The 27,251-nt window shown below is 44.8% G+C and overlaps 1 protein-coding gene and 2 pseudogenes across 2 annotated transcripts; 1 reads left to right on the top strand and 2 right to left on the bottom strand.

The window, feature by feature from the left end:
* Positions 1-1,906: 1,906 nt before the first annotated feature.
* LOC111170013 (uncharacterized) lies at positions 1,907-9,577 on the bottom strand (annotated as a pseudogene). Its single transcript, XR_016390809.1, has 4 exons — positions 8,106-9,577; positions 5,814-5,890; positions 4,232-4,358; positions 1,907-3,242 (listed from the first exon to the last, which is right to left on the bottom strand). The product of XR_016390809.1 is annotated as an uncharacterized LOC111170013 (transcript).
* Positions 9,578-9,607: 30 nt separating this feature from the next.
* On the bottom strand, positions 9,608-20,011 carry LOC111170019 (uncharacterized; annotated as a pseudogene).
* LOC111170002 (uncharacterized) lies at positions 19,600-25,390 on the top strand. Its single transcript, XM_022564779.3, has 3 exons — positions 19,600-20,042; positions 21,375-21,501; positions 23,448-25,390. The coding sequence occupies exons 1-3, from the start codon at positions 20,010-20,012 to the stop codon at positions 25,268-25,270; spliced, it is 1,983 nt and encodes a 660-aa protein (XP_022420487.1). The 5' UTR covers positions 19,600-20,009; the 3' UTR covers positions 25,271-25,390.
* Positions 25,391-27,251: the final 1,861 nt, after the last annotated feature.

Here is a 27,251-nt window from a genome sequence, read left to right on the forward strand (position 1 = left end):
AAAACTGGAAACAAACCACAAGACCCCTTTTGAAGAAAATGAACTATTCACACCTGCAACTTAGATGATTCTCAAAATAATTATGCATCATGAAAGAAAAAAACAAATACTAAAGTGAACTTTAAGATGGCAATGATATTAACAGTCTAGAAAACACTAATTGAGTGGGGGGAAAAATAAATCAATTGTAGTTGCCAGGGAGTCCTGGGAGACATGTCAGAAGGTAGATATTGGTGTTGGATGTTTGTTATTATGATGATGGATCCATGGCTTTACAAGTATGAAAACTTACCAAACTACATTTTAGGTATGTTCATTTTAATGCATACCAACTATATAGCTCAATTGAGGTTTTTTGTTGTTTTTTTTTTGCGGTACACGGGCCTCTCACTGCTGTGGCCTCTCCCGTTGCGGAGCACAGGCTCCGGATGCGCAGGCTCAACAGCCATGGCTCACGGGCCCAGCCGCTCCGCAGCATGTGGGATCTTCCCGGACTGGGGCACAAACCTGTATCCCCCGCATCGGCAGGCGGACTCTCAACCACCGCGTCACCAGGGAAGCCCAATTAAGTTTTAATAGAAATTGGCTTCACATAAAAATCTGAATCTCTTTCCTGTGGAACTCTGCCAACCACACGTTAACCCCACCCCCTCTCCTTGTCCTTGGGAGGGATTCTACTGCAGTGGCAATGAAGACTGGTGAACAATGAAAGGTGTTTCCACTTGAGTTACCAAGGGCCTCTGCCTGGGTCCTAAAAGTCACATGCCTGGACTACACGACTTCCACTCTCATGTAGCTCCCAAATCACTGGTTGTTCTCCTGACTATCCTCATCTCAGCATGACCTCTGAACCCACCAAAAATTATGACATCCAGGATTCAATATTAGTCCCACAGAGCCCTGCAGTCTACCCTAGGAGGCCTTGGAAAACAATGCAAATTAGACCACAACTGGCGTGAACACTATTCTCTGCCATGATACTATGCCCACTGAGGTATACAAAGTTTGCAACACTCACAAAACCTGTTCCTTTTCATCCTGACAGTCCAACATGGTTCTCAACATCAGTCTAACAGTGAACAAACCCCAAGATGAAAGGGGTCTTAAATAATAGTCTTTATTATGGCACAGAGCAGAGCAAACAGTTTCCAAAAAGGGTGAACTGGAGCTAGAAAAATCCATTGTGAGCATGACATGAGACAATGCCGCCAAAGAAGGTAAACCTCTGTGAGCCACCAGCAGAATCCAACCTGGATCCCCATGGTCAAAGCTGGTTAGGTCCTGTCTTAGCCAGTTGATGGAAGAGAATAACAAAACCCAAGTGCTCAGGTTATTCATGCTTTGCTCCAGGGGACAGGACAGCACAAAAGTCTACCTACCCTGACCACAGTAAGGTGACTGATGCCCAGTATGGGGATCGGCCACTTGGAAGAGGTAAGAAACTCACAGTGACATTAAGTCTGGAAAGGGCTGTGGTCAGGTTAGGAAGTACAGCATGGCTACTGAAAAGCTTCCTATGAACCTGGTACTCATAGGCAATCTGCACACAAGGGCTGTTCAGATGTATGGCGTTCAAATTCCAGTTGATGACTCCCTCACAGAGCCTATTCAGTATGATGTATAACTAAGGAGACAGCTCATTCGCTGCTCTCATTTGAAGGCCTTTTCTCCATCATGAAATTTCTGGTGACAGATGAGGTTAGACTTTTGACTGAAAACTTTCCTACATTTGCTGTACTCATAGGGCCTATCTTGACTATGAAGTTTCTGGTTCTCAGTCAGAACAGACCTTTGACAGAAAACTTTTCCACATTTGCTGCACTTGTGAGGCCTTTCTGTGGTGTGAACATTTTGGTGTTGAGTAAGCTGGGTGCTTTGGCTAAAGAATTCTCCACATTTAGTGCACTCATGTGGTCTTTCTCTAGTGTGAACTCTGGTGCTTAATGAGAGTAGAGCTTTGGCTAAAACGTTTCCCACATTCACTGCACTCAAAAGGCTTCACTACAGTATGAATTCGCTGGTGCACAATAAGGTTGGAGCTCTGGCTAAACAACTTGCCACATTCACTGCACTTATAAGGCCTTTCTCCAGTGTGAATTCGCTGGTGCAGAACAAGTGTCAATTGGTTGCTAAAAGCTTTCCCACATTCATTGCATTCATAAGGCCTCTCTCCAGTGCAGACTCTGGTGCTGAGCAAGTTTGTAGCTGTGGCAGAAGACTTTCCCATATTCACTGCACTCATAAGGCCTTTCTCCACTGTGAATTCGCTGATGCTGAACAAGTGTGGGTTTGTTGCTGAAAGGTTTCCCACATTCACTGCACTTATAAGGCCTTGTGCCCCTGTGAGCTCGCCGGTGTGCAATAAGGTTGTAGTTGGAGGTAAAGAATTTTCCACATATACTGCATTTATAAGGCTGTGAGGCAGTGTGAATTCTTTGGTGCACAATAAGGCTGGAGTTTTGAGTAAAGAATTTCCCACATACACTGCACTCATAAGGCCTTTCTCCAGTGTGAATTCGCTGGTGCTGAACAGCTGTGAGTTTGTAGCTAAAAGCTTTCCCATATTCATTGTACTCATGGCCTTTCTCCAGTGTGGAGTCTCAGGTGCTAAACAAGTTTGTGTTTATAACTGAAGATTTTCCCACATTCACTGCATTCATAAAGCCATTCTCCAGTGTGGACTCGCTGGTGCTGAACAAGTGAGTTTTTGCGGCTGAAGGTTTTCTCACATTCCCTGCACTCATAAGGCCTCTTTCCAGTGTGGAAACTAATGCTAAGCAAGTGAGTGTTTCTGGCTGAAGGTTTTCCCACATTCACTGAACTTATAGTGCCTTTGTCCATTGTGAAAGGCCTCCACACACTTGGTGTCCTTTTGTGCAGTGACCTGGTGCTGGAGAAGGCCTGAGCTACCAGGGAAATCCTTCCCAGGCTCCTGGAATGAGAAAGACTTCTTGGTTGCATGGACTGTGCAGCTCTTCATAAACTCCTTATCCGTGTCTCTTCTAAAGAGTTTCTCTCTACTGTGTTGGTGAAATTTTACACTTGCCCCACAAAAGTTCTGGCTAGGGTTTGTTCCCAGCTCTTCAGCTAAATGCACACCACCTTCTAATTCCACACTACCTATCTCCCAGGGACAGCCCTTCTGGGTGGACAGGTTTGTCTTTGAAGTATTTATTTGTGGCACTTCTACAAATCATTTTGCTCAGAACATGTCTCCTTGACCTCTACTCCATATCAACAACCTGAAAGCAGAGAAATATGGGTGAACTTCATACAGATTTTGGTAGAAGGGGGAAGCCCCATCACAAATATGTGTCTGACATGCCAAGGAAAAAATCCTTGGGACAGTTTTCAGGACAAGGGAGCTGGGGTCTGATTAGGAAAGGGCCTCTGTGCAGGACTGGGCCTCTCCACATCACAGAACAGGGAAGACTCACCAAGCAAAAGACCCAATGATGGTGGCAGTGCACACAGAAATGAGGTACACAGTCAATGGCTTTGGCTCCAAAACGTGGGGCACCAGACATGTTCCTGATGTAATTTGAACCCATCCATATCATCACTTCCTCCCCCTGATGCCGATCACTGAAGCCAAGCCAACTTTGAGCCCTTCATGCTGTGGCTGGAGTCATGTCCACTCTGTCATGTACCCAGGGTTCACCTCCCAGCTCCAGCTGGACATAACATGGGACCTAGAAAATGCAAGTCCTAAGGGAAAGACACGACAGGTGAGTGGTCAGTACTGGCCCAGGGGTACAACCAATCCCAAAACAACCTCAGGAAAGAAAAATAATATCACAAAAAGAATCTTTGAGGAGGGTCTCACAGCAAAAGCCAAGTGGATCCCACAAATAGTGACCACGTTGAGTCCCAACAATTCCTGGTACAGTCAGGGCCCAGGAAATGTCAGCTGGAAGGGGGCAGAACCTGGAGCACAGAGATGCATGCGTCTACAGAGTCAACTTAGCAGGGAGTGGCTGAGGCTAATGGAACCCACAGAACTATTTCCAAGTCTTATGACCCAGAAAACTTCAGAGCCTCTGGTACTGGGGATACTTCTCAAAGGAGGTAGTATACACTCACCCAGCCTTGGCACCTACAGGATGTATGACAGGGAAGCAGTAATAGAGATGTGCTCACTACCTAGCTGTGAAAAAACAGACTTGCCTTTGGGAAAAATGGGAAAGGCAGAGACCTGCCCAGGATGCTGGGATAGGTGGGAGGGCCTTACCCAATGATGCAACAAGTGCAAAAGTCTCCAGCATCACGCCATGGTACAGGAGTCTCTGGGCCTCACCAAGAAGCCTCCATTCCTCCTGGGAAAAGTACACAGCCATGTCCTCAAAGGTCACAGGACCCTGTGATGATGGGGACAGATGTGTCCATAAGCAGCCTCTTTCCCCAGGACGGCATAAGGACACCTAATCCCAGCTCATATTCACTCTAGGCTCATCTTCCTCCCCAGTTCCCTGACTTAGAGGGCAGTGGTACCTAATAACTCTTCATGCTTCCTTGATCACTAGATCCAGCCTCAGCAACAAGAGGCAGGTGGACAGATAGATGCCATCTAAGTCTGTGCTCCTGGTATGTAGGGCCCCCTCCCTCTCCTGCAAGATAACAGCCTGAGAGTCCCCAGGATAATGTCTCCCAGACACAAACACACTTAGGCCTATCCTTCTCTCTTAAGCTCCTAGTACCTCGGGCAATTACTTCACACACCTTCCCCACATGCATATAACTCACTGGATAACTCCTCATACATCAGATCCCCATCGCCACAATCTGGTCCATAAAATTGGTATGTCTCCTGTCTCCTCATATACCCTTCTTCACATGGCACTCAGAACGTGCTTGCCAATGCAACAGGATCCCAGCATACCCCAACTCTCCACTGGCAGCTCCCCAGCCATTGACAGAAAAACCCTAAGTTCCACCAAAAAAGCCTGGTGAGTGCGTAGGAAGAGAAATAAGCACCAGCCTGACTTTGGTATCACTTTACCTCCATTTCTGCTTTCCCTCTGCATCAATTTCACGGCCACTCTCCCATGTAAACCTTGGCCACCTGCTGGACTTTCCCTTCCCCCTACCTTCCTGCTGATGACCACTACTTTTTCTTGTCTGTCTTTGTGAGAGCCCCCCTCTCCTCCCTTGTCACCTAATGCATCCTGAAGCCTCCCCCAGCACTCTAGATCTGCATGTTCAGCTGTCCACTTGTGTCCTATACTTGGGAGCCTCTGGAACATCTGGAACTCAACTTGGCTGCAATCCAATTCCTAATAGTCTCACTGAAACGGACTCCTACCGCTGACTTCCCCATCTCAGTTGATGGCACTTCCACACTTCCAGATGCACAGGGAAAAATCTTTGGAGGCATCTGTGACTGCTCCACATTAGAAAATCTGGTCAGATCCTACTTTAGAAACTTCTGCACACTACAGCCCAGGATAGCCTCTTAAGACCACTTCCCCTCCTGTTCCAAAAATTTCATGTCTGCCATCACTCTCAGAACAGAAACCTACCTTCTCAGAGTACCATTCTAGGCCTGACTCTTGCCCCCTTGCTCTCTGTTCCCGCCAGACATTAACTAACACATACAAGTCATAGAGCATTCCCAACTCAATCTCATCCCCAAGCTTTTGTACATACTAATCCCTGTACCTAAGACAACCTTTCACATCTCAGTCTACTGGGGAATCTCTCCATATAAGCTCTGGCCTGGACTTACAAACCTTAGCATAGGGCTCTCTAGGGTCTTGAGACACCAAGGCCAGGAAGAATGGCAACAAAAGAGTTGCAGGACACGTGACACTCACCAGTGCAGGGTCCATAAGTGGTTCTGCTGAATGTGGAGTCTGTGGGATGAGCAGGGCCATGTAACGTTAATTCCCATCTGTGATACAGATAAAAAAGAATATTAATGAGTGAACCATTTACTATTTCAGGCAAGACAAATGCTCAAGAAAAAGTAAAGCATGTAAAACAGGGCAGAAAATGTTATAGAGTTGTGCCATAAAATCATGTGCACATCTTAAGCTTTCCTGAAATGGGAAAAATGAGTACAGAGACTCTCTATGAGTCATGTCTGGTGTGTTTGAGCAGCATCCACGAGGTTAGTGTGACTGGAGCCTAGTGAGCCAGAAGAATAAGGGATTGTGTTGGCGAGGAAATGGTTGTGGCAGGTCATAATGCACTATTATAGTCCTAAGTCACAAATATCAAAAATTAAGTCTCATTTTATGTACAGGTCTGTTTCTGACACTTCCATTTGATTCCCTTCTTCTGTTTCTCCCCTGGCAATAATAGATTCTTCTCTTCCCATAGCTTGTAGGTGGCCCTAACAAGTGGCCAACAGGAGTTCTTATACTTCCTTTACAAATTTTAATTTGGTTATATTAAAGATTATTGTTTTATACAAAATTCCAGCTTACATAATCCATAGATTAAATTCTGATTTGAAATTATCATAACATTATACAATAGAATTCCAGGATATGTACTTTTTATATTTATCCATATTCTTTGATATATCCATGCTTTATTCCATAAATGGTCAGAGAGATTTCTGTAATTTCCTACTAGTTTTTTTTCATCCTGTGATAGAGGACAGAACTACCATTTACTTGCTTCACACTGAAAATGAATCTGTGATAAAGGGGGTGTTGGAGTAATAGCGCTTGGCCTCCAGCAGTTCAGGATAACTGGACCTCACTTCCGACTCTTCAAACTTAGGAAAAGGAGATAAGCTAGGACCTGACCTCTGTTCCATCCTCATTATAGAAAGATGGAAATATCTTCTTGAGTTCTTAACATCTTGCTAGGGATTCGAAGCATTGTAACTTTTTATCCTTACAATGATTTTCATTTCGCCCCCCTTAAAACAAAAATTTTAACAAGCTATCTTAATCATTTTCTCTTGCAACACCACCAGAGAAAGATGATTTTCCGGTAAAATAAATATTACTCGAAGAGTAAAATCACTTAGAAAAACCATCTAAGTGTGTGAATACTGTAAAACTGTACATTTATGTAACGCATAAGTGTGTATCAAAATATAAAGATGGTATAGATGAAGAATAAGTATAACAATTTCACTCAAAGAACTACGTTAAAATTAGTAAGATGGCGTAAAACAAGACCAAAAAGTGGAAATGTTCGGGACTTCCCTGGCAACGCAGTGGTTAAGAATCTGCCTGCCAATGCAGAGGACACAGGTTTGAACCCTGGTCCAGGAAGATCCCATATGCCGCGGAGCAACTAAGCCCGTGCGCCACAACTACTGAGCCCGCGCCTAGAGCCCATGCTCCGCAACAAGAGAAGCCACCGCAATAAGAAGCCCGCACGCCACAACTAAGAGTAGCCCCTGCACGCCGCAAATAGAGAAAGCCCACGCGCATCAATGAAGACCCAATGCAGCCAAAAATAAATAATAAAAGCAATCATTAAGAAAAAAAAGTGGAAATGTTCAATTAAATACAATAATTTTAACATACACGCTAGACAAATACATGCTTTATATACCCCAAAACGCATAGAGAATTTGTAAATACACCACTTTACTCATACTCATACCTTGAGTACTATATACTCAATACTGCACAAAAAGGAAAATGAATGGTCATTAAAAACATGGGTAAAGTCACACCATACTGTGCACATGAAGGAAAACATAATATTTATATGATTCCATTCATAAAAAGTCTTACAACAAGCGAGAGAAATTAAACTACAGTCGTCGAATATTTTCCACATAGTTGGCAAAACTATCAAGAAAGATGCTTACTTGAAACATCAGATAACACCTTAACCTTGGAGAAATGGAGATAATTGTTTTGGAAGGACCGCACAGGAGCCTTATGGGGTCCTATTGATATCGCATTTTTTGACCTGAGCGGAGAACACATATTAATTTTAAAGCGGCTTATTCATCTGCATGTGTAAGTTCTCTGCAATTTTTTTTCCCCACGCAGTTCATATTTCAAAATTGGGAAAACCAAGGTTTGGGGGAACAAATAAGTATAGGACACTCGTTAGAGAACCTCGATTTAGAACCAAAATACTGCAGAATAAGAAGAGTTGGGAGAGGGCTCGGAGGGCGCAGGATTTACCTGGATTGGACCCATCAGCTCCGCCGCCAACAGCGGAGTGTATGGGTGAATGCGGGTCCCGAGCACGGTGGCCCCTGTCCCGGCCCCGAGACAGAGTCAGGCTAGATGGCGCCCACGCCGAGTCTCAGACCCTCCTCAGATCAGCGGACACAGCAGCTTCCCGGCTCCCTAACCTCAGGCCGGCCCACGGTTCCGAAGCTCCCCACAAGTTAACAGTTAGCTCCCCGAGTTAACAAAACGTCGCCCGCGGTCCACGCCGGAAGGCCCGCCCAGACGCCGTCTTCTAGAACGGAAGTGCTTCTCTCCTGCGGCTCAGTGCCTTCCGGGTAACGTAGTTCATAGCACCCCAGGCCCAGGCAAGGGGCGGTGCTCCCCACTTCCTGGAAAGGTCCCGCCCCAACGCGAGAGTTGCGGAGTAGTACCCTGAGGCTCTGAGGTGGGGCAGGTTTTCAGGTTCTTAAAGGGGATATACCCAGATTTCGGTGGACTGTACTGTAGGTCCCAAGTTTTGTACACTTTCTTACCACTTAGCCAGTTTCTGGAACATTTACAGATACCCCTTTGAAAGGGGCTTATCCACTCTACTTTGCTGAAGTCTCCCCCCAGTTCCAGTTAATCCAATCACTGTTTTTGTACAGAATATGTTACCCACCCTGGGCCTTGTTAAGTCTTACATGCATATACCTGTATGATTTTTCTCCTCAGGACACACAGCTCCTAGGTGGGTCTCAGGAGACAAATATCTGTCAATTATGCCATGGGACATCCACTAAATTCAAGGGCCTCATTTCATGGTACTGCCAAATACTGTTGTTGTAAGGAACGGCACCAAAAACGGAGGAGAGCTTAAACAAGCTTTATTTGGGTACGCTCCCCGGCGAGGTTCACTTGTCCGAGAGAAAGGGGCCAGAGAAGTGGCGCCTGGGCGAGGGTTTGGGCAGAATTTATAGGGAAAGAAGGGAAAGGGGTGTGGTGAATCCGGGAGGGCGCAGGGTATTCCTTATTTGGTGATCTTTTCGGGTATCGTGGGGGACCGTTAGTCCCGCCCCTCGAAAGGCGGGAACGCTGGGCCGGGTGGAAAGTCCCCAGGTCAGTTCCTGGAACTGGGTGGTCCGGAAAGTCTCCAGGTCAGTTTCAACCTGTGAGTCTGATTGTGTTCCCCTGCCTCGGGCCAGTTGGCCTTATAGTTGTTTCCAAACCACCTGCCCCAAGTGACTGTGGAACTACAAATAATCCTCACATCCAGGGCATGAGATCGTGGTGCAGGGGTCCTTCAGACTTTCCTAGGAGGCCTCAGGCAACAATGCAATTAGGCCAAATCTACCCTGAGAGCTGTTGTTTGTCCTCATTCTATTTCCTTTGGAGCACACAAAGTTGAGAGCCCCAGAACTCTGTACTTATTATTCTGGTAGAACCCAATTCTATTCTCCCTCACAGCATACAGTAAATAGAATCCCAAGAATAAAAGTAGCTTAAACAATAAGCCTTAGGGGAGGGATGGAGTAGGAGGTTGGGATTAGCAGATGTAAAAGCTTTTATATACAGAATGGATAAACAAGACCCTCTGTATAGCACAGAGAACTATATTCAATATCCTATGATAGAGCTTCCCTGGTGGCGCAGTGGTTGAGAGTCCGCCTGCCGATGCAGGGGACACAGGTTCGTGCCCTGGTACGGGGAAATCCCACATGCTGCAGAGCAGCCAGGCCCGTGAGCCATGGCCGCTGAACCTGCGCGTCCGGGGTCTGTGCTCCGCAACAGGAGAGGCCACAACAGTGAGAGGCCTGCATATCACACACACACACACACACAAAAAAAAATATATATATATATATATATATATCCTATCATAAACCATAATGGAAAAGAATATTAAAAAATGTATATATATGTATAACTGAATCATTTTGCTGTACAGCAGTAATTAACGCAACATTGTAAATCAACTATACTTCAATTTAAAAATAAACTCAATAAGACCTTTGCTGCAAAAACCAGCAAGGTATAAAATGGATAACTAATAAGAACCTGCTGTATAAAAAAATAAAATAAAATTCAAACAAAACAAAACCCCAAAAAACCCAGCAAGGTAAGCCCGGAGTTCCTAGGGTAAGTAAAATGGAGGCTGGAAAAAATCTGTCAAGAATATCAGGAGACAATCAATAACGACCCTGAACATGGGAAACCTCTGAAAACTGCCAACCGAAGCCAGATCCAGTCCTCTGTCCAAGCTGGGTGATGTCCACACCCAAACAAATCAAGTGGGGTATGAGTTCTCACCAAAGTGCTCAAATGGCTGGCAAATACTCTAGATAAAGCAAGAGAGCACAGCAATCTGTTCTCCCTGCTTTTTAACAAAATTGAGATTTTTTTTTTGACCACCTCGAACCCATGGCCCCTGCAGTGGAAGTGGGGAGCCCTAACCATTGGACAGCCAGGGAGTTCCCAAAATTGATATAATTAACATACAATATTTATTAGTTTCAACTGTACAACATAATGATTCGGTATTTGTTTATATTGCAAAATGATCACCACAATAAGTCTACTTCATATTGTCCTCATAGTTACAAAAGTTTTTTATGTTGAGAACTTTTATGATTTACTCTCTTAGCAAGCTTCAAATTGGCAATACAGTATTATTAACTATAGTGACCATACTCTCTTCCAGCTAATAGAGGGAGGGTAGCTTCTGTAATACACATGGGCAGTGACAGAACTCCATTGACGGCCCCAGGCAGGTCTGAAAGTGCAACAGAGTTCACCAAAGTTTCCCGCAAACTTGGCCCTTACTGTGAATCTCCCTAGTGAGGACGTCTGGATGTACGAGATGCAGTTTCTGGGGGATATCTCCCTCACAGAGGCTAATCTTCAGAGCTTTCATCTGTTATTATGTTAAAAAGCCAAGAGCACAGTGGCTGCACGTGTAACGTCTTTCTCCAGTGTGAGCTTCCTGGTGCTGAATGGAGACAGACTAGTGGCTGAAGACTGTCCAACATCTGCCGTACTCCTAATACCCTGCTGGGTGTGGAGTTGTTCTGTAAGATCAAAAGGTTCTTGATGGTGGAACACACAGAACAATGACACTGGGATACATGAAAGACAGAACTGTTTGTTACTTACAGCTCAGAATGAGAGAAAGACGTTAGGGCAACACAGAGAGCTGTGTCCAGGGACAGGATGACAGCAACCTGGAGCTGTGGTGGGCAGTTTATGTGTGACAAGAGTGATGGGATTAGCTAGGTTTCATGAGCTGTCTGTGGACTGGCTATTTTGAATAATTGTATGGGTTCCAGAACATAGGGGCTATCACTGTCTGACACCTTGGTGCCTGGTAGTCTAGAGTATGAGAGCCTGATAAGAAAAGTGGTTGGGGATGTGGGCTTCATCAGCTGTTCTAGAAGGGGAACAGACAGTCCACTTGCTAGGGCTTCAAAACTGAGTCAAACCACTATTTAAAAACTTTAAACATATATATCAAAATGCTGTGATATTGACATAGACACACATAGAGGAGAAAGGAATAAAATAAAGAGCACAGAAACAAACCTTCACACACATGCTCAGATGTTTTAAAAAGGTGCAGAGACCATTCAAAGGGAAATGAGTTTTTCAGCAGATGGTGTTGAAAAAACTAGATATCCACACGCAAAAGAATGAAGTTGCACCTTTACCTAACATGATATATAAAAATGAACTCAAAATGAATGAAAGACCCAAATATTAGGACTTAAAAGTGTAATACTCTTAGAAGAAAACAGGAAAAAAGCTTCACGACACTGACAATAATTTCTTGGACGTGATACCAAAGACACTGGCAACAATAAGAGAAATAAATTAGACTACACTGAAATTTAAAATTTCTGTGCAATAAAGGATTAAATGGAGAGAGTGAAAAGACAACCCTCAGAGTGGAAGAAAATATTTGCAAACTATTTATCTGTTAAGGAGTTACTACACAGAATATATAAAGAACTCCAACATCTAAATAACAACAACAATAAATAATAACCCCATTAAAAAATGGGGAAAGGATTGGAAGAGACATTTTCCCAAAGGCCAAATACAAACAGCCAACAAGCAGATGAAAAAAATGTTCAAAATCATTAAATGTAAATCAAAACCACAGTGAAATATTCACCTTGTGTCCCTGAGGATAGTGTTACAAAAAATAAAACAACGAGAAGAAAATAAAAAGTGTTGCTGAGGGTGCAGAGAAATTGGAACCTTCAAGCTGCACTGGTGTAAAATGGTACAGCTACTATGGCAAACAGCCTTTCAGTTCCTCAAAAAATTTAAATATTGAATTACCACATGATGCAACAATTCTCGTCTGGGAATATACCTAAAAAGAACTGAAAGCAGGGCCTCAAAGAAATACTTGTGCAATCATGCTTATAACAGCATTAGTGCAATAGGCAAATAGGGAAAGCAATCCAAGAGCCAACTGATGATGGGATGCAGAAAAAGTAACATATACATAAAATGGAGTATTATTCACTCAAAAAGGAAGGAAATTCTGACACATGCTAGGAAGTGGTTGAACCTTGAGGACATTGTCTTCAGTGAAGTAGGCCAGCCACCAAAGGAGAAAAACTTTATGACTCTTATACAAGCTCCCCTGAGTGGACAAATTTATAGACTTAAATTAGAATAATTGTTGTCAGGGGATAAGAAAGGGGGGATGAGGAGTTGCTGTCTAATGTGTTTAGTTCCAGTTTTACAAGATGAAAAGACTTCTGAGTATTTGCTTGCACAAAAGGTGAATGTATTATTACTGAAGAACTTACTCTTAAATATGGTTAAGATCGTAAATTCTATGTTACATGTATTTTACCACACTATAAAAAATTTTTAAACACCTGCATAGCAGTACTTCCCAGTGCTAAATCAGATCAGACTTTCCTTTGAAGTCTTTCCCTGTTTGCAATACTTTTTAGCGTGAATTTCTTGGTGCTGAATGAGGTGGGAGTTTTGGCTGAAGAGTCTACCACATACACTGCACTCATAAGACCTTTCTCCTGTGTGACTTCTCTAATGCCTAATGTGATTTGAGTTGTGCCTAAAGAGTTTCCCACATACACTACACTCATAAGGCCTTTCTCCAGTGTGAGCTTTCTGATGCTTCTCAAGCATGAAGTTGTACCTAAAGAATTTTCTACATTTGGTGCATTCAAAACGCCTTCCCCTAGTGTGAACTCTCTGATGAATAATGAGCATGGAGCTGTCTACAAAAAATTTCCCACACACACTGCACTCATATGGCCTCTCTCCAATGTGAACTCTCTGATGTCTTTTGAGTGTGAAGCTGTAGCTAACAACTTTCCCGCATTCACTGCATTTATATGGCTTTTCTCCCGTGTGAACTCTCTGATGAACAATGAGTGTGAAGTTGTCTTTGACGCACTTCCCACACTGGCTGCACTCATAAGGTGTTGGCCTAGTGTGAACTGTCTGCTGTTCAATGAGGCCAGAGCTTTGTGTAAAGAATCTTCCGCATCCAAGGTGCTCATATAGCTTCATTTCAGTATGTATTGTCTGGTGCTGAACCAGGTGGAACCTTCTGATGAAGGCCTTTCCACTTTCACTGCAATGTTTTTTCTGGTGCTTAACAAGTATGTGTTTGTGGCTAAAGGTTTTCCAATATTCACTGCACTTGTAATCATTCTGTCCACTGTCAAAGGTCGCCCTGCCTTCCATGTCGCTGTGTGGCTTCCCTCCTGTGTGAAGGGCTTGGTGCTGGAGAAGGCCTGAACTGGCCGGAAAGTCTTTCATTCCCGCCCTGCACGTCAAGGTCCTCTCTGTCACGTGAATGCTGCAGTTCTTCACAAATGAATTCCTCCCCTCATCCCATCAGGGGAGTTTCTTTCAACTCAGCTCCTTTTGGTGCTGGGAGAGACTTGACACACACGTGTACACCTCTTGCTCGGGGTGTGTCCCATCGTGCTCAGCCAGGTGCAAAATGTGTTTCAGGAGTGGGCCACATATCTCACAAGAATGAGACTTCTGGATGGATGGACCTAGCTTTGGATTCTTGACCTGTGACTCTCTAACAACATCACCTTGCTCTGAAAGGGCCTCCTCATCCTGGGCACTGTGCCGACAACCTGGAATAAAAGAGATGCTGATAAACGCATAAAAAATTTAGAACACACCCTCTCACCATACATAAAACTAACTCAATTGGCTTAAAGACTTAAACATAAGACATGACTCCATAAAATTCCTAGAAGAGAACATAGGCAAAACATTCTCTGAGATAAATCATATCAATGTTTTCTTAGGTCAGTCTCCCAAGGCAATAGAAATAAAATCAAAAATAAACAAATGGGACCTAATCAAACTTACAAGCTTTTGTACAGCGAAGAAAGCCATAAAGAAAACGAAAAGACAACTTACAGAATGGGAGTAAATATTTCAAAACTATGTGACCGACAAGGGCTTAATTTCCAAAATACACAAACAGCCATACAACTCAACAATTAAAAAAACCAAACAACCCAATCCAAAAATGGGCAGAAGACCTAAATAGGCATTTCTCCAAAGAAGAAATACAGATGGCAAATAGGCATATTAAAAGATGCTCAACATCGTTAATTAGTAGAGAAATGCAAATCAAAACTCAATGAGGTACCACCTCACACCAGTCAGAAAGGCCATCATTAAAAATCTACAAATAACAAATGCGGAGAGGGTATGAAGAAAAGGGAACGCTTTTACACTGTTGGTGAGAATGTGAGTTGGTGCAGCCACTGTGGAAAACAGTATAGAGGCTCCTCAGAAAACTAAAAATAGAATTAACATAGGATCCAGCAATCCCACTCCTGGGCATATATCCCGGCAAAACTATAATTTAAAAAGATGCATGCACCCCTATGTTCACAGCAGCACTATTTACAATAGCCAATACATGGAAACAACCTAAATGTCCATCAACAGAGGAATGCATAAAGAAGAAGTGGTATATTTATACAATGGAATACTACTCAGCCATAAAAAAGAACAAAATAATGCCATTTCCAGCAACATGGATGGAACCAGTGATGATTATACTAAGTGAAGTAAGTCAGAAAGAGGAATACAAATACCATATTATGTCACTTATATGTGGAATCTAAAATATGACACAAATGAACATATCTATAAGACAGTAACAGGCTCATTCATAGACAAGAGACTGGTGGTTGCCAATGGGAAGGGAGATGAGGAAGGGTTAGATTGGGAGGTTGGGGTTAGCAGACATAAGCTTTTATATATAAAATGTATAAACAACAAGGTCCTACTACATAGCACAGAGAACTATATTCAATATCCTATGATAAACTATAATGGAAAAGAATGTAAAGAAAAAAATGTACATATATGTATAGCTGAACCACTTTGCTGTACAGCAGTAATTAACACAACATTGTAACTCAACTGTACTTCAACAATAACAGTGAAACTTTGTAGATAAATAAGACAAAATAAAATAAAACAAAATTACAAGGATATCAAAGGAGGGTCTTTAAAGAAACAACCCTGTGGTCCCCACAAGTAGTGACCAGGTCAATGCCTGAACTTCCTGGCATAGGCAGGCTCCAAAGACTGTCAGCAAAAGGCAGGGGAAGGCCTGGGACACCGAGGTTCCATGCCTCTAGACAGAGTCACCCAACCAGGGACATGCAAGGCTGTGGGATCTTTCAGACAAACTTCAAGAGTTCTGACTCCTGAGCCCTGTCTTACAAGACCCGAGAGCAGCAGGGATGGGACTTCTGGGAGAGAAGGACTACATTGCACAGAGCCCATCCCTGGCACCAACAACACACATGCCAGGAAACCACGAAAGAAAGCAGTACCCATGGTCTCACTGTGGGAAGGTCAGAGGTGCCCCTGGGAAAACGGGGAAGAACAGAGCCCAGCCCAGGATGCTGGGGTGAGTGAGAGGGCCTTACCTATGGAAGACAAAGGTGCAATGTTCTGTAGCATCACATGACAGTACAGGAGCCTCTGAGCCTCATCAAGGAGTCCCCACTCCTCCTGGGAGAAATATATGACCACGTCCTCAAAGATCACAAGGCCCTGTAAAAATTGGGTTAGTTCACACCATGAGCAGCTTTGTGAGGGCCAAACTAAAAGCCAAATGTGTTTACGTCTCTCCCTATCATTCAGAGCCCATGGTCTGAACCACCTCCTTATCTAACTCTCATACACCAAGTCAATATATCCCCTGCCCTAAATCAACCCAGGGCAAGATACCAGACAGCTAAGGACAGCTCTGAAGCTGTAAAACCCACCTGAATTATTCAGACTAGTCGATCATAAGCTATTCCCCTTATTCTCTACATCCTAACACGGATGAACTGAAGATCCTGAAGAGGTAAGTGTATGAACCATTGTACCCACCAGATTTGAATTTATGGACGTAAATGAGTAAATAAGCACACGGAGAGGTCAGTATTGTTGAAAAAGATTTCTATGATTTCTATTCCTCAAGTGTACAGTGAACACTATGCCACACAGGGCCATGTGAGGAAGCACCAGATTTGAGCAGGAGGCAGAAGCAGGCGCAAGGGGAGACCTAGACCAGAGCCTTTATTGGGTTTTTCCCAGTAAAAATGTGGAGAATAAGGGGAATAGCTTAGGACTGACTAGTCTGAATGTGATACATAAAATTTTTCATCATAAGGAAATACTTAAAGGTATATTAACATGCAGACCAATTATTAAGTGTTTGGATAAATTTAACTAATTCAACATGTTCATTAACTGCCTACCTACACACATATTTTGAGGGATGTCGGTTCATTTAGTGTTTAGATCAGTAACTGTTTCATGTATTCTTTTTTTTTTCTTTTTGTGGTACACGGGCCTCTCACTGTTGTGGCCTCTCCCGCTGCGGAGCACAGGCTCCGGACGCGCAGGCACAGTGGCCATGGCCCACGGGCCCAGCCGCTCCGCGGCATGTGGGATCCTCCTGGACCGGGACACGAACCTGCATCCGCCACATCGGCAGGCGGACTCTCAACCACTGCGCCACCAGGGAAGCCCTGTTGGATATTTTTAATATCAAAAATTATTGACTGCTAATGTAAGCATTTACTTCATACTCATTTCATGTGATAGCTGATATAGTTGTGTTTAAATACATCTTCTGTGGGTGTGCTTTTCTTTGCCTCAGTTGATCTATACACTTCTTTTGTTAAAGTTTCTATTGAATATTTCTTTACATTTCAATTTTTCCTTCTTCAGATTTGCAGTGTATATATTCTGATTCTGTTTATTAGTGTTTAAGCTGAAAAATGACAATGTATTTAACACGTAGTGTGACATTATTAACATCTTTGATCTTTTTCTGGAAAATATAAGAGATTTAAACATTAATTTGCTCATCTCAGCTTATGTGTTATTGAGGATATGCAAGGTAATTCCATCATTCTGTCTCCAAAAATGAAATGTTAATGTTTTATACAGATAATGAGTGGTTGTATTCATACACAAACGCACCCCTCTCCCAGATTCTCATTCCTTTTATCATCGCAGACCACTCACCTGGGATCACTTTCTTCCAACCTTAAACATAGTTTTTAAAGTATTCGTGTTGGTTATTTTTTTTCATTAAATTTCTCACCTTTGGTCTCAAATAGTCATATTTTACTTGCTTTCTTCAAAGATGCATTTGTTGCATACAGAAACCTGATGGCGGTTATTTCTTCCAACGGTTTCATTATGTCCTTCCACTGTGTCCCTGACACATAACTTTATATTGAGTGTGAGTGGAGGTACATGTATGTTGCAGAAGGCATCACGTAGAGATACTAGCTTTGCAATGCAGTCAGTGAATGCATAGAGTTTTGGATATCACTTCAGTGAGGATATAAAAGTGTAGAATGTAAAAACAACAAACACACACACACAAAATAAAAATAAATAAATAAAAAGAGTGTAGAATGTAGAGAATGAATAATAAAGTGGGCATCTGGTGATCAAATCAATGGATTGTGCTAGAAAGTCACTAGGTGTTCACCAATACTGTTTTCTCCTTCTGGACACCGAAGAGGACAGGCATGTCCCAGCTTCCCTTACTTAATTTGGGACCATGCAAGTGAATTTTGGCCAATTGAAATGGGCAGGAGTGATCGTGTAAAATATTTCTTTGATTTATCTTCTCATTTATGCTCCTTCTTGGGGTTGCCTCTTTGGGTCTCACTGGTTCCAGTTTTCACGCCTCCCCAGGAGTTACTGATTGCTCCTTTGGGAGCTGGAGGTCCAGGTGATGGGAAGATAATATCTTCATGAGAAGGAGGACCATACCTGGTGACCCTGAGGCACTAGATATCAGGTTGGGCCATCTCATGATCATGCATTTATACCTGGATTTCCCTGCTCTCAGAGTTCAATGGGAAGGCAGGAGGAGTTTGAGCCTTTGTTCTTGTGAATTAGACATGAAATATGACGTCATCTTATGAAATAAACCATAATATGAAACTATATTAATTCCACTGTCCACTTAAGCCTAAGGACAATTAGTCTTGATAGTTCTAAGTTTTGAATAATATGTCCTGTAAAAATTTATCACTTTGACAATAGAGTTACCTGTAGTTTATGAAAACTTCCTGCAGCTAAAGTTTAAAAAAAAAGTTAAACTAAAGGTATACAGGTGTGCTTTATGCAAAAATTTTAACCATTGCCTATAATGCTACTTGCTGACTCAGGGAGTGATTGCATTTTATATTTTAAAAAACATAATCAGTGATTCTGCGAAGAGGAGCCTCTGATATCCTCCTATAGCTGTATGTGTGAGAACCTTGTGGAGATGATGAATAACAATAATAGCTTGTGTGTATTTAGCACCAGGCCTTGTGGTAAGCACTTTTCATTTCACTTCCCATGAGGTAGGCTGTAGTATATTCCCATTTTAGTTGAACTTTGGGGGAAGGAGGTGCTCATGACTTTTAATGAGAGCTCCCACCCGCGGGGGTTTCTGTGTCAGAAGGTGTAGGTTGGATCCGAGAACTTGCATTATTAGTAAGTTCACAGTGATGCTGACCCAATTTGGGTATGAACGAATTAGAGGAACATTTCATGTTTTTAAACGAAGACTGCACGAGAGAGGGATATTCATTGTTCAATTTAAATCTCAGTCCCCAAAACTCAAGAGAAGTGAAGCAGTTCTCCCAGGATGAAAGAATGCTCCACCTGTTGGAGACGGCGGAGGACGCGGCGTTGTCACAGGTGACCACGGAAATCTGGACGCGTCGCCTTTAAGAGGGGCTCTGGCCCTCTGCGACCAAATTCCTCCCCGATCTTTCTCCTTTCACCAGACTCCGCACCGCTGTCGTGGAGAGCCGGAAAGGGGTCCCTTACCTAGTTGGTATGAGGACACAAACTCCTTTACCCAGAAGTCTGTGCCCGGCGCATCCGCGCTGCGCCAATGACAGTCCGGAAGATGGGCGTTTCCTGACGCCCCTGCCGGCAGAGGCGGGACTTCCGGCGTCGCGGCCGTGACGTCTTTTGCTTGCGCCAGGGCTGTCTAGAGTGGCTGTGGAGGCTGGGAGGCCAGGCTGGGGTCCGCCTTCCGTGCGGCTCTTCGGAAGCTAACAGGGAAGGACAGTAGAAAGGATAGGACCTCCCTCCGCGCCGTTGTTAGGATCCACGGTCCCCGTCGTGTTACGGGCCGCCTTGCGCGGAGGTGTCAGCCGGGGCTGCGCTCTTCCCGAGGCCTTCGCACCCGCCCTCCGTCCTCGTCCGCTTCCGGAGGCGGCACCCTGAGCCTGAGCGCCTTTTTACAAGGGGGAGCCTGGGGCTCTGAGTGCGACAGTCGTCCCGAGGCCACTCCGCCCAGTGTGGGGTGGGGGTTCGGCTGCTCCCGCAGAGCCCGCTCCAGTCGCCAGTTTCTCGACCCGGTTCTGCTCAGAGGATCCCATGGCGGCCGCGGCGCTTATGGACCGAGCTCAGGTGAGTGGAGGGTCCCTCAAACCCTCACCGCTTCAGGTGTAGGAGATGGTGTGTTCTAGAGCTTTCAGCACTTCACCTTCATCGCTCCCTTCTCTTGAGTATAAAGGCGGTGAAGGGCGGTCCTTGACGGTGGATATGTGGCGAGGTTCCCATTCCCAGTGTTGATGGGGTGAGGCGTGAAATGTCTTCCAAGGCCCAGGAGCCAACTGGTACGAACACTTGGAGGTGAGAATGAATTAGGAGTGTTCAGGAAACCGCAGGTTTATGTTATGTTTGGTGAGAATAGAGAGCAGGCAGTCAGGAATCAGGCCTAGAATGGCAGCCTGAGGAGCTGGGCCTCTTTTCTGGTGGTGGCGGGAGCCATGGAAGGTTTGTAACAGAGAAGGGAGGTGATCTGACATAGGTGTTAACAGGCTTCCTCTTGTAGCAGAGTGGAAAGATTGGGGAAGCCTGAGGGTGGGCAGGGAGACCAGGATGGAGTCTACAGCAATAGTCCAGGTGAGTGTTGATGGTGGGTGTACCAGAGTGATGGCAGTGGACGTTAGAGAGGTGTATGGATTTTGTATGTTTTTAAACTAGGGTCGTTGGAGATTTTCTGATGAGACATAGTGAGATTCTGGGACTCTTCACCTGCCCTGCCTCCTGCACTTGAGTCTGGGGGCTTTAACGGAGGGGTCCTTTCTAGCCCAGCATCCTAAATTTAGATCGAGAGTTATATGAAGAGGTTCCTGCTTCTTGCAACCAATAGGATGAGGACTGGAAGAGTGTATTAGACCCAGGAACAGCATGTGTAAATGCTTGGAGGTAAGGTTGAGTTGGGAGTCCTTAGGCACCTGGGTGGCAGTGGTGCCTGTCATAAAGACATATGAGTACTTCCTGGATACTGTATGCAGAGTGGCTTCAGGAGTGGAGGTTGCCTTGGAGGTGCATATGGTGTGGATCAGAAGGTTGTCAGTGTTAATGGGGTGTGGTCCTGATATGACGAAAGTGGTTCAGAGTGATATACATGTTCGGAGGAGTGTGGACTGATGGCCTCAAAGTTGTGTCTGGGAGGCATGTTCTGGAGGATGCCAGCCGGAGAGTGTTTGGTGCCCCTCATGCAAGGCCCATAGCTTCCATAATATATTAATATATCTGCTCAGATGCCTGGTTCTGTTCTGGGCTGCACACAGCGATCAGAGAGACAGGAGAGAGCAGGCAATAGTGGTGTTAAGGTCTAGTATCGCCTCTGAATTGGGCAGCTGGGGAGGATAGGGACCAGGGGGTGGGTAGGTTAATGGGTAGACTGGGAAGTCCTGTTGTCTGTGAGCTCAACTGTCCCCTTCGTGGCAGGGCTTTGTGACCTTTGAGGATGTACTTGTGTACTTCTCCCGGGAGGAGTGGGAGCTCCTTGAGGAAGTTCAGAGACTCCTGTACCGTGATGTGATGCTGGAGAACTTTGCACTTGTGGCCTCGCTGGGTAAGTCCCTGTTTCAGTTATCTATTGGTACATGGCAAATTACTCCAAAAGTTAGTGACTTAAAACAATTAAAATGCGTTATGTAACTTTCAGTGTATCAGGAACCTCGCTCATCACAGCTTACCTGGGTGCTTTTGGCTCAGGGTCTCTCATGAGGTTTCAGTCAAGCTGTCAGCCAAACCTGTGTTCTCATCTGAAGGCCATTCTCGGGAAGAATCTACTTACAAACTCACTCATGTTTTGTGTTTCCAAGATGTAATTTCTTGCGGCTTGTTGAACTGTGAGCGTTAGTTCCTCACTGGCTGTTGGTCAGAGGCCTCCCTCGGTTCCTTGTCATGGTGGCCTTTCTGTAGTGCACCTCATAACGTGGAAAGTGCCTTCTCTGAGCAAGTGTGCAAGAGAGAACGTCCAGGATGATGGCTGGTCTTTTTCTAACCTGACATGTAGAAAATGATCCCATCATTTTTGCCCTGTTCTGTTCCTTAGAAATGGGTCAATCAGTCCAGCCTATGGTCAAGGGAAGCGGCCTACACAGGGGTGGAAATACTGGGAGGTAGGCATTCTTGGGGACCATCGGAGAGGCTGCCTTCCACAGGCCCTCATGCCCGCTCCAGTGTCTTGGGGTTTGCTTTCTCCCCACTTCCCTTGGGGCAGCTCTTTCAGTCTAGCCAGATCAGTGACTATTCTCCTTCCGTTCTTTGTTTCCCAGAGTAGGTGCTGTGGGTGCCAAGGTTGGGCCGTGTGTGGTGTCCCCTCCCTCGCTGAGCAGTCCCGACACCTATGCCCCAAACCTTTCAGGATTGGGTTAGGAGTTCAGGGCTCTTTCAGTCTGCTTCACAGATTCTGTCTGGCTTGGGCACTTCCATGTCCATAATGCCTCTGTGTCCATGTTCTGCCCCCATCTTCTGGCTGAGATTTCCTGGTGCATGACTATGCCAGGAATTGTAGGTACTGACATGGTCACTGCTTGTGGAAGACACAGGGATGTTCCGCCGAATCCCCCTTCGGGTTTTTTTGTCTTTTTTTTTTAACATTTTCTATTTTTTGTGGGATGGGTCTTTCTAGGTCACTCATCTGCTCTGTTTTGTTTTGTTTTTTCTTGCAGTATAGTTAATTCATAATGTTGTGTTAGTTTCCCCTATGTTTTGTTTTGTTTTTTTTACAACTTCCATCTTCCGGATCCCATGTAGTTGCCCAGGTGGAGAGGGGCAGGAAGCCCCGGGTGCCTGACAGGGAGCCCTGACTCCAGCCACAGTGAGAGAGGCCAGAGAGGGCCTGGCCCTGCTGCATGGGAGCTGAAAGAGAGCCATCTTAGGGCTGAGTTCACATCATACTGAACCTGCTTTGTGTTCACCAGTGTTTTCTTGCCAAGGCACATAACAGTACCTCACTTCTCCCTTTCCTTCCCCATTCTTGGCACTTGATGTTTCTCTTCTGTCTTCCATCCCTTTGTTGTTTCCCCACCTCTCTGGCCTCTGTGTTTCTCACTCATTCTCCTCTTCTCCGTCCATATTGCTCTGCAACATTGGCTACTATAATGTGTCATGAGTTGTGCACATATCCGTATGTAGTCCTTAAGAACCAGCTACTTACTTGCAATCAGATTTTCCTGGGCTTGGACACAGCCTTCTGCACAGAGCTCACCTGAAACCAGCAGCTGAGGCCCTGCTGAAACCCTTTTGTAGAGGAGTGAGTTGGAGACCTTGCCTGTACTTCTGGTACTGTCCACCATCATTGTGTCTTAACCCAGCATTAGAGTTCCTCCATACTGTGACGTTTAGAGGCCCAGGACTGACAATGGATGCTTCCTCACCCTGATCCTGGCTCCCTCATCCTGCCAAAAGCCAGTGGACTCATTCATTGGTGTGTCACACATGCATATGTGATGGAGTTGCTGCTTCCCACCAAAGTCAACATGTCCTTCACTAGCATTTCTTTGCTTTCAGGTTGTTGGTGTGAATCAGACAATGAGGAGGCCCCTTCTGAGCAGAGCATTTTTGTAGGAGTATCAGAGGTCAGGACTCCTGAGTCATGTCCATTTATCCAGAAAGCCCACCCATGTGAGATATGTGACCCACTCTTGAAAGACATTTTGCACCTGGCTGAACACCAGAGATCATGCCCTGCACAGAAACAGTACACATGTGACCCCTGTGGGCGAGGATTCCTGTTCAGTGAAAACTTTTATCAGCCTCAGAAGCAATATAGTGGGAAGAATCCCATCAGAAGGGATGATGATGGGGCCTTACTTGTGAAGAGCTGTGCTGTCCACATGTTTGGGAGACCTTTTACTTGCAGAGAGGAAGGGATGGACTTGCCAGATAGCTCTGGCCTCTTCCAGCACCAAAGTACTCACAATGGAACGAGTCCATGCAGAAGGGCTGAGTTCATGGAGCCCTTTCCGCAAAGCTCCAGACTCGGGCGACACCAGGGAGACCATGATGAACTGATGCTTCTCAATTGCAGTGACAATGGGAAAGCCTTCCTGAACACCTTCACTCTCCTTGACAACCAGATAACTCAGGCTGAAGTGCAAGCTCTTAGGTGCCTACCATGTGGAGATCTGTCCAAGGAGAAATCGGCTCTTATTCATCACAATAAAATTCATAGTGGAGAAATTTCACATGTGTGTAAGGAGTGTAGAAAGGCCTTCATTCACCTGTCTCACCTAAAAACCCACCAGAAATTTCACACTGGAAAACGACAGTATACATGCAGTGAATGTGGAAAAGCTTACAGCAGAAGCTCCCACCTTGTTCAGCACCAAAGAATTCACACTGGAGAAAGGCCTTATGAGTGTGGCGAATGTGGAAAAGCTTTTAGCCGCAAAAACACGCTTGTTCAGCACCAGAGAGTTCACACTGGAGAAAGATCTTATGACTGCAGTGAATGTGGAAAAGCCTACAGCAGAAGCTCCCACCTTGTGCAGCACCAGAGAGTTCACACTGGAGAAAGGCCTTATGAGTGCAGTGAATGTGGGAAATTCTTTAGCCAAAGCTCTCACCTTATTGAGCACTGGAGAATTCACACTGGGGCAAGGCCTTATGAGTGCATAGAATGTGGAAAATTCTTTAGCCATAACTCCAGCCTCATTAAACATAGGAGAGTCCACACAGGAGCAAGGTCTTATGTGTGTGGCAAATGTGGGAAGGCTTTTGGCTGCAAAGACACACTTGTTCAGCACCAGATAATTCACACTGGAGCAAGGCCTTATGAGTGCAGCGAGTGTGGAAAGGCCTTCAGCCGTAAAGACACACTAGTACAGCACCAGAAAATCCACACCGGAGAAAGGCCTTATGAGTGTAGCAAATGTGGAAAATTCTTTAGCCATAGCTACAACCTCATTGTGCATCAGAGAATTCACACTGGAGTGAAGCCTTTTGAGTGCAGTGAATGTGGGAAATGCTTTAGCCACAACTCCAGCCTCATTCTACACCAGAGGGTTCACAGTGGGGCAAGGCCTTATGTGTGTAGTGAATGTGGGAAAGCCTACATTAGTAGCTCCCACCTTGTTCAGCACAAGAAAGTCCACACTGGAGCGAGGCCTTATGAGTGCAGCGAATGTGGGAAATTCTTTAGCCGCAACTCTAGCCTCATCCTTCACCAGAGGGTTCACACTGGAGAGAAGCCTTACATGTGCAGTGAATGTGGGAAAGCCTATAGCAGAAGCTCCCATCTTGTTCGGCACCAGAAAGTTCACACTGGTGAAGGGCCTCATGAATGCAACATCTTTGGTGGCCCTTTAGCTGCATCTGTTACACTTGTTTAGCAGCCAGAAAGTTCATACTAGAGAAAGGCCTTATGAATGCAGAAAATGTGCTGTATTCCTATTCAAGGTATTAGGACTCACACCAGAGAAGAGCTCTGTGAGTGCCCTTTGTGAGGGAGCCAGCAGGTCAACCTTGTACAATCGTACGTCCACCCTGGGGAGATTCCCAGCAAGTACCACATAGGTGAGAAGCTCTCATGAGGTGCATTGCACTTCCTCAACTGTCCAGGGCTCTTGACAGTTATATCACTGCCAGTGCCTGTGGTGGAAGCCATCTCATTGGTGTTAAGTTTCCACAGTGTCTGTCAGTTACTCCAATATGCTCAGGAAAGGTGGAGCCCTGTGCTGTCTCTCCTGATCCCTCTAGGGGATTGTGAATGTTCTGAGTGTATTGAAGATCCTCATTTCCTTCCCCATGACGGGGTTCTGAGTGACAATGATCTATCTCTGGCTGAAAGGATCTGAACTGGAATCTGCTGGTGATTACCAGATAAGATTTCCTTGACAATGTTGACTGTAACATGATAGCTGTGACTTATTTATCCTGCTTTCAAGTCACCCAACTTTGGAACTCCCTGCCCCATGCTACTCTGGTTTGTGCTGTGATAAAGGCCTGCAGTTTTTACTCTTGGGAGGTCAGTTCATTGTGTCTAATGGATTGAGAAAAAATTGGGTTTCGCCAGCCTGAAGGGAGGAACACCTTTTGTTGGCACCAACTTTATGTGCCTCAGAAGGAACAGTAGGATGGCAGAGAACACCTCTCAGTCTAGTTTGGCCTAGTTTGCATTGTTGCCCAAGGCTTGCTAGAAAAGACTGAAGAGCTTTGTGCACCTAATCCTGTGGCTTAGAAGTCAGGATTTCCTGTGAGCCCAGAGTTCATTCTGAGGAGGGCACAGTTGGTGTGGAAATCTCCAGTGCTTGTGGAAGCAACATGAATTGGGTCCTTTGTTCCTAGGGAATGTCCCATATTCCCCATCACTTTTGAGGGATTTCTGTCTCCTGGACCTGTACAGGAGCCAGTCCTTGATGTCCAGAATCCCATAGGCAAGTATCATTGACTGGAAGGCTTTAGCCTTTTAGGGCAATATGGGAATCATAGTTGGTATAGAAACGCTGAGATAATGGAGTGGGGATGACTGTGGCTAGTGAGAGGATGTGTGCCTATTCTAACGGAGGCATCTGTAAATGTCCATGTGATTTTGGCTGTATGGCATGAATGGTACAGAAATTCTAAGGATCTTCAGATATCTGAGTCTCCTGTAGCCAACGCACTGTCGCAGTAGATAATCTAAAGGTTTGCAGATTTCTGTACCTCCCTCGGCTGTTGATGTTATGGCCATCACAGGCACAGGTAGGAACCCCAGCACTGACAAAAGGGAGATCCAGGGATCGGGCTTGTCTGACCCAGCCAACATTCCTAGTGACAGTAATGGATGTGGACTTCATTGCTCTCCAGTTTTTGCTGATATTGAGGAAGGGCTTATCCCCCTAAATTGTGGGGAGAGGGATATGGTTGAACCAGAACAGTTGCCAGATGTGACTTTCCAAGAGGAATGGTAAATATGGATTTTTATGGGGAACATTGAGTTCTTAACATCTTTATTGAGGTATTGTGACATGAAATAAAATGAATATATGTAAAGTGTAAAACGTGTTATGTTTCACCATGTGTGTATATACTGATGAGACCACACAACCAAGATAATGGAGATATCCCACACAACCAAGATAATGGAGATATCCCACACAACCTAAATATTCCTTGTGTCCCTTTATAATCCTTTCCTTCCAGTCCTTTCTAACCCCCTTTCTCACAATTCACAAGTAATAGCAAGCACTTTCTAGTATTTCATATAAACAGAATCCTATGGTATATACTTTCTGGGAAGTGGGACTCTGGCATTTTTCACTAACTATAACTATTTTGAGATTAATCCATCTTGTTGCATGTATCAGTTGTTCGTTTGTATTGTTGAGAATT

This window comes from Delphinapterus leucas, chromosome 20 (genome assembly GCF_059928025.1).
Source record: "Delphinapterus leucas isolate spDelLeu-1000000601 "Yukka" chromosome 20, BTC_Dleu_Yukka2, whole genome shotgun sequence".
NCBI lineage: Eukaryota > Metazoa > Chordata > Mammalia > Artiodactyla > Monodontidae > Delphinapterus > Delphinapterus leucas.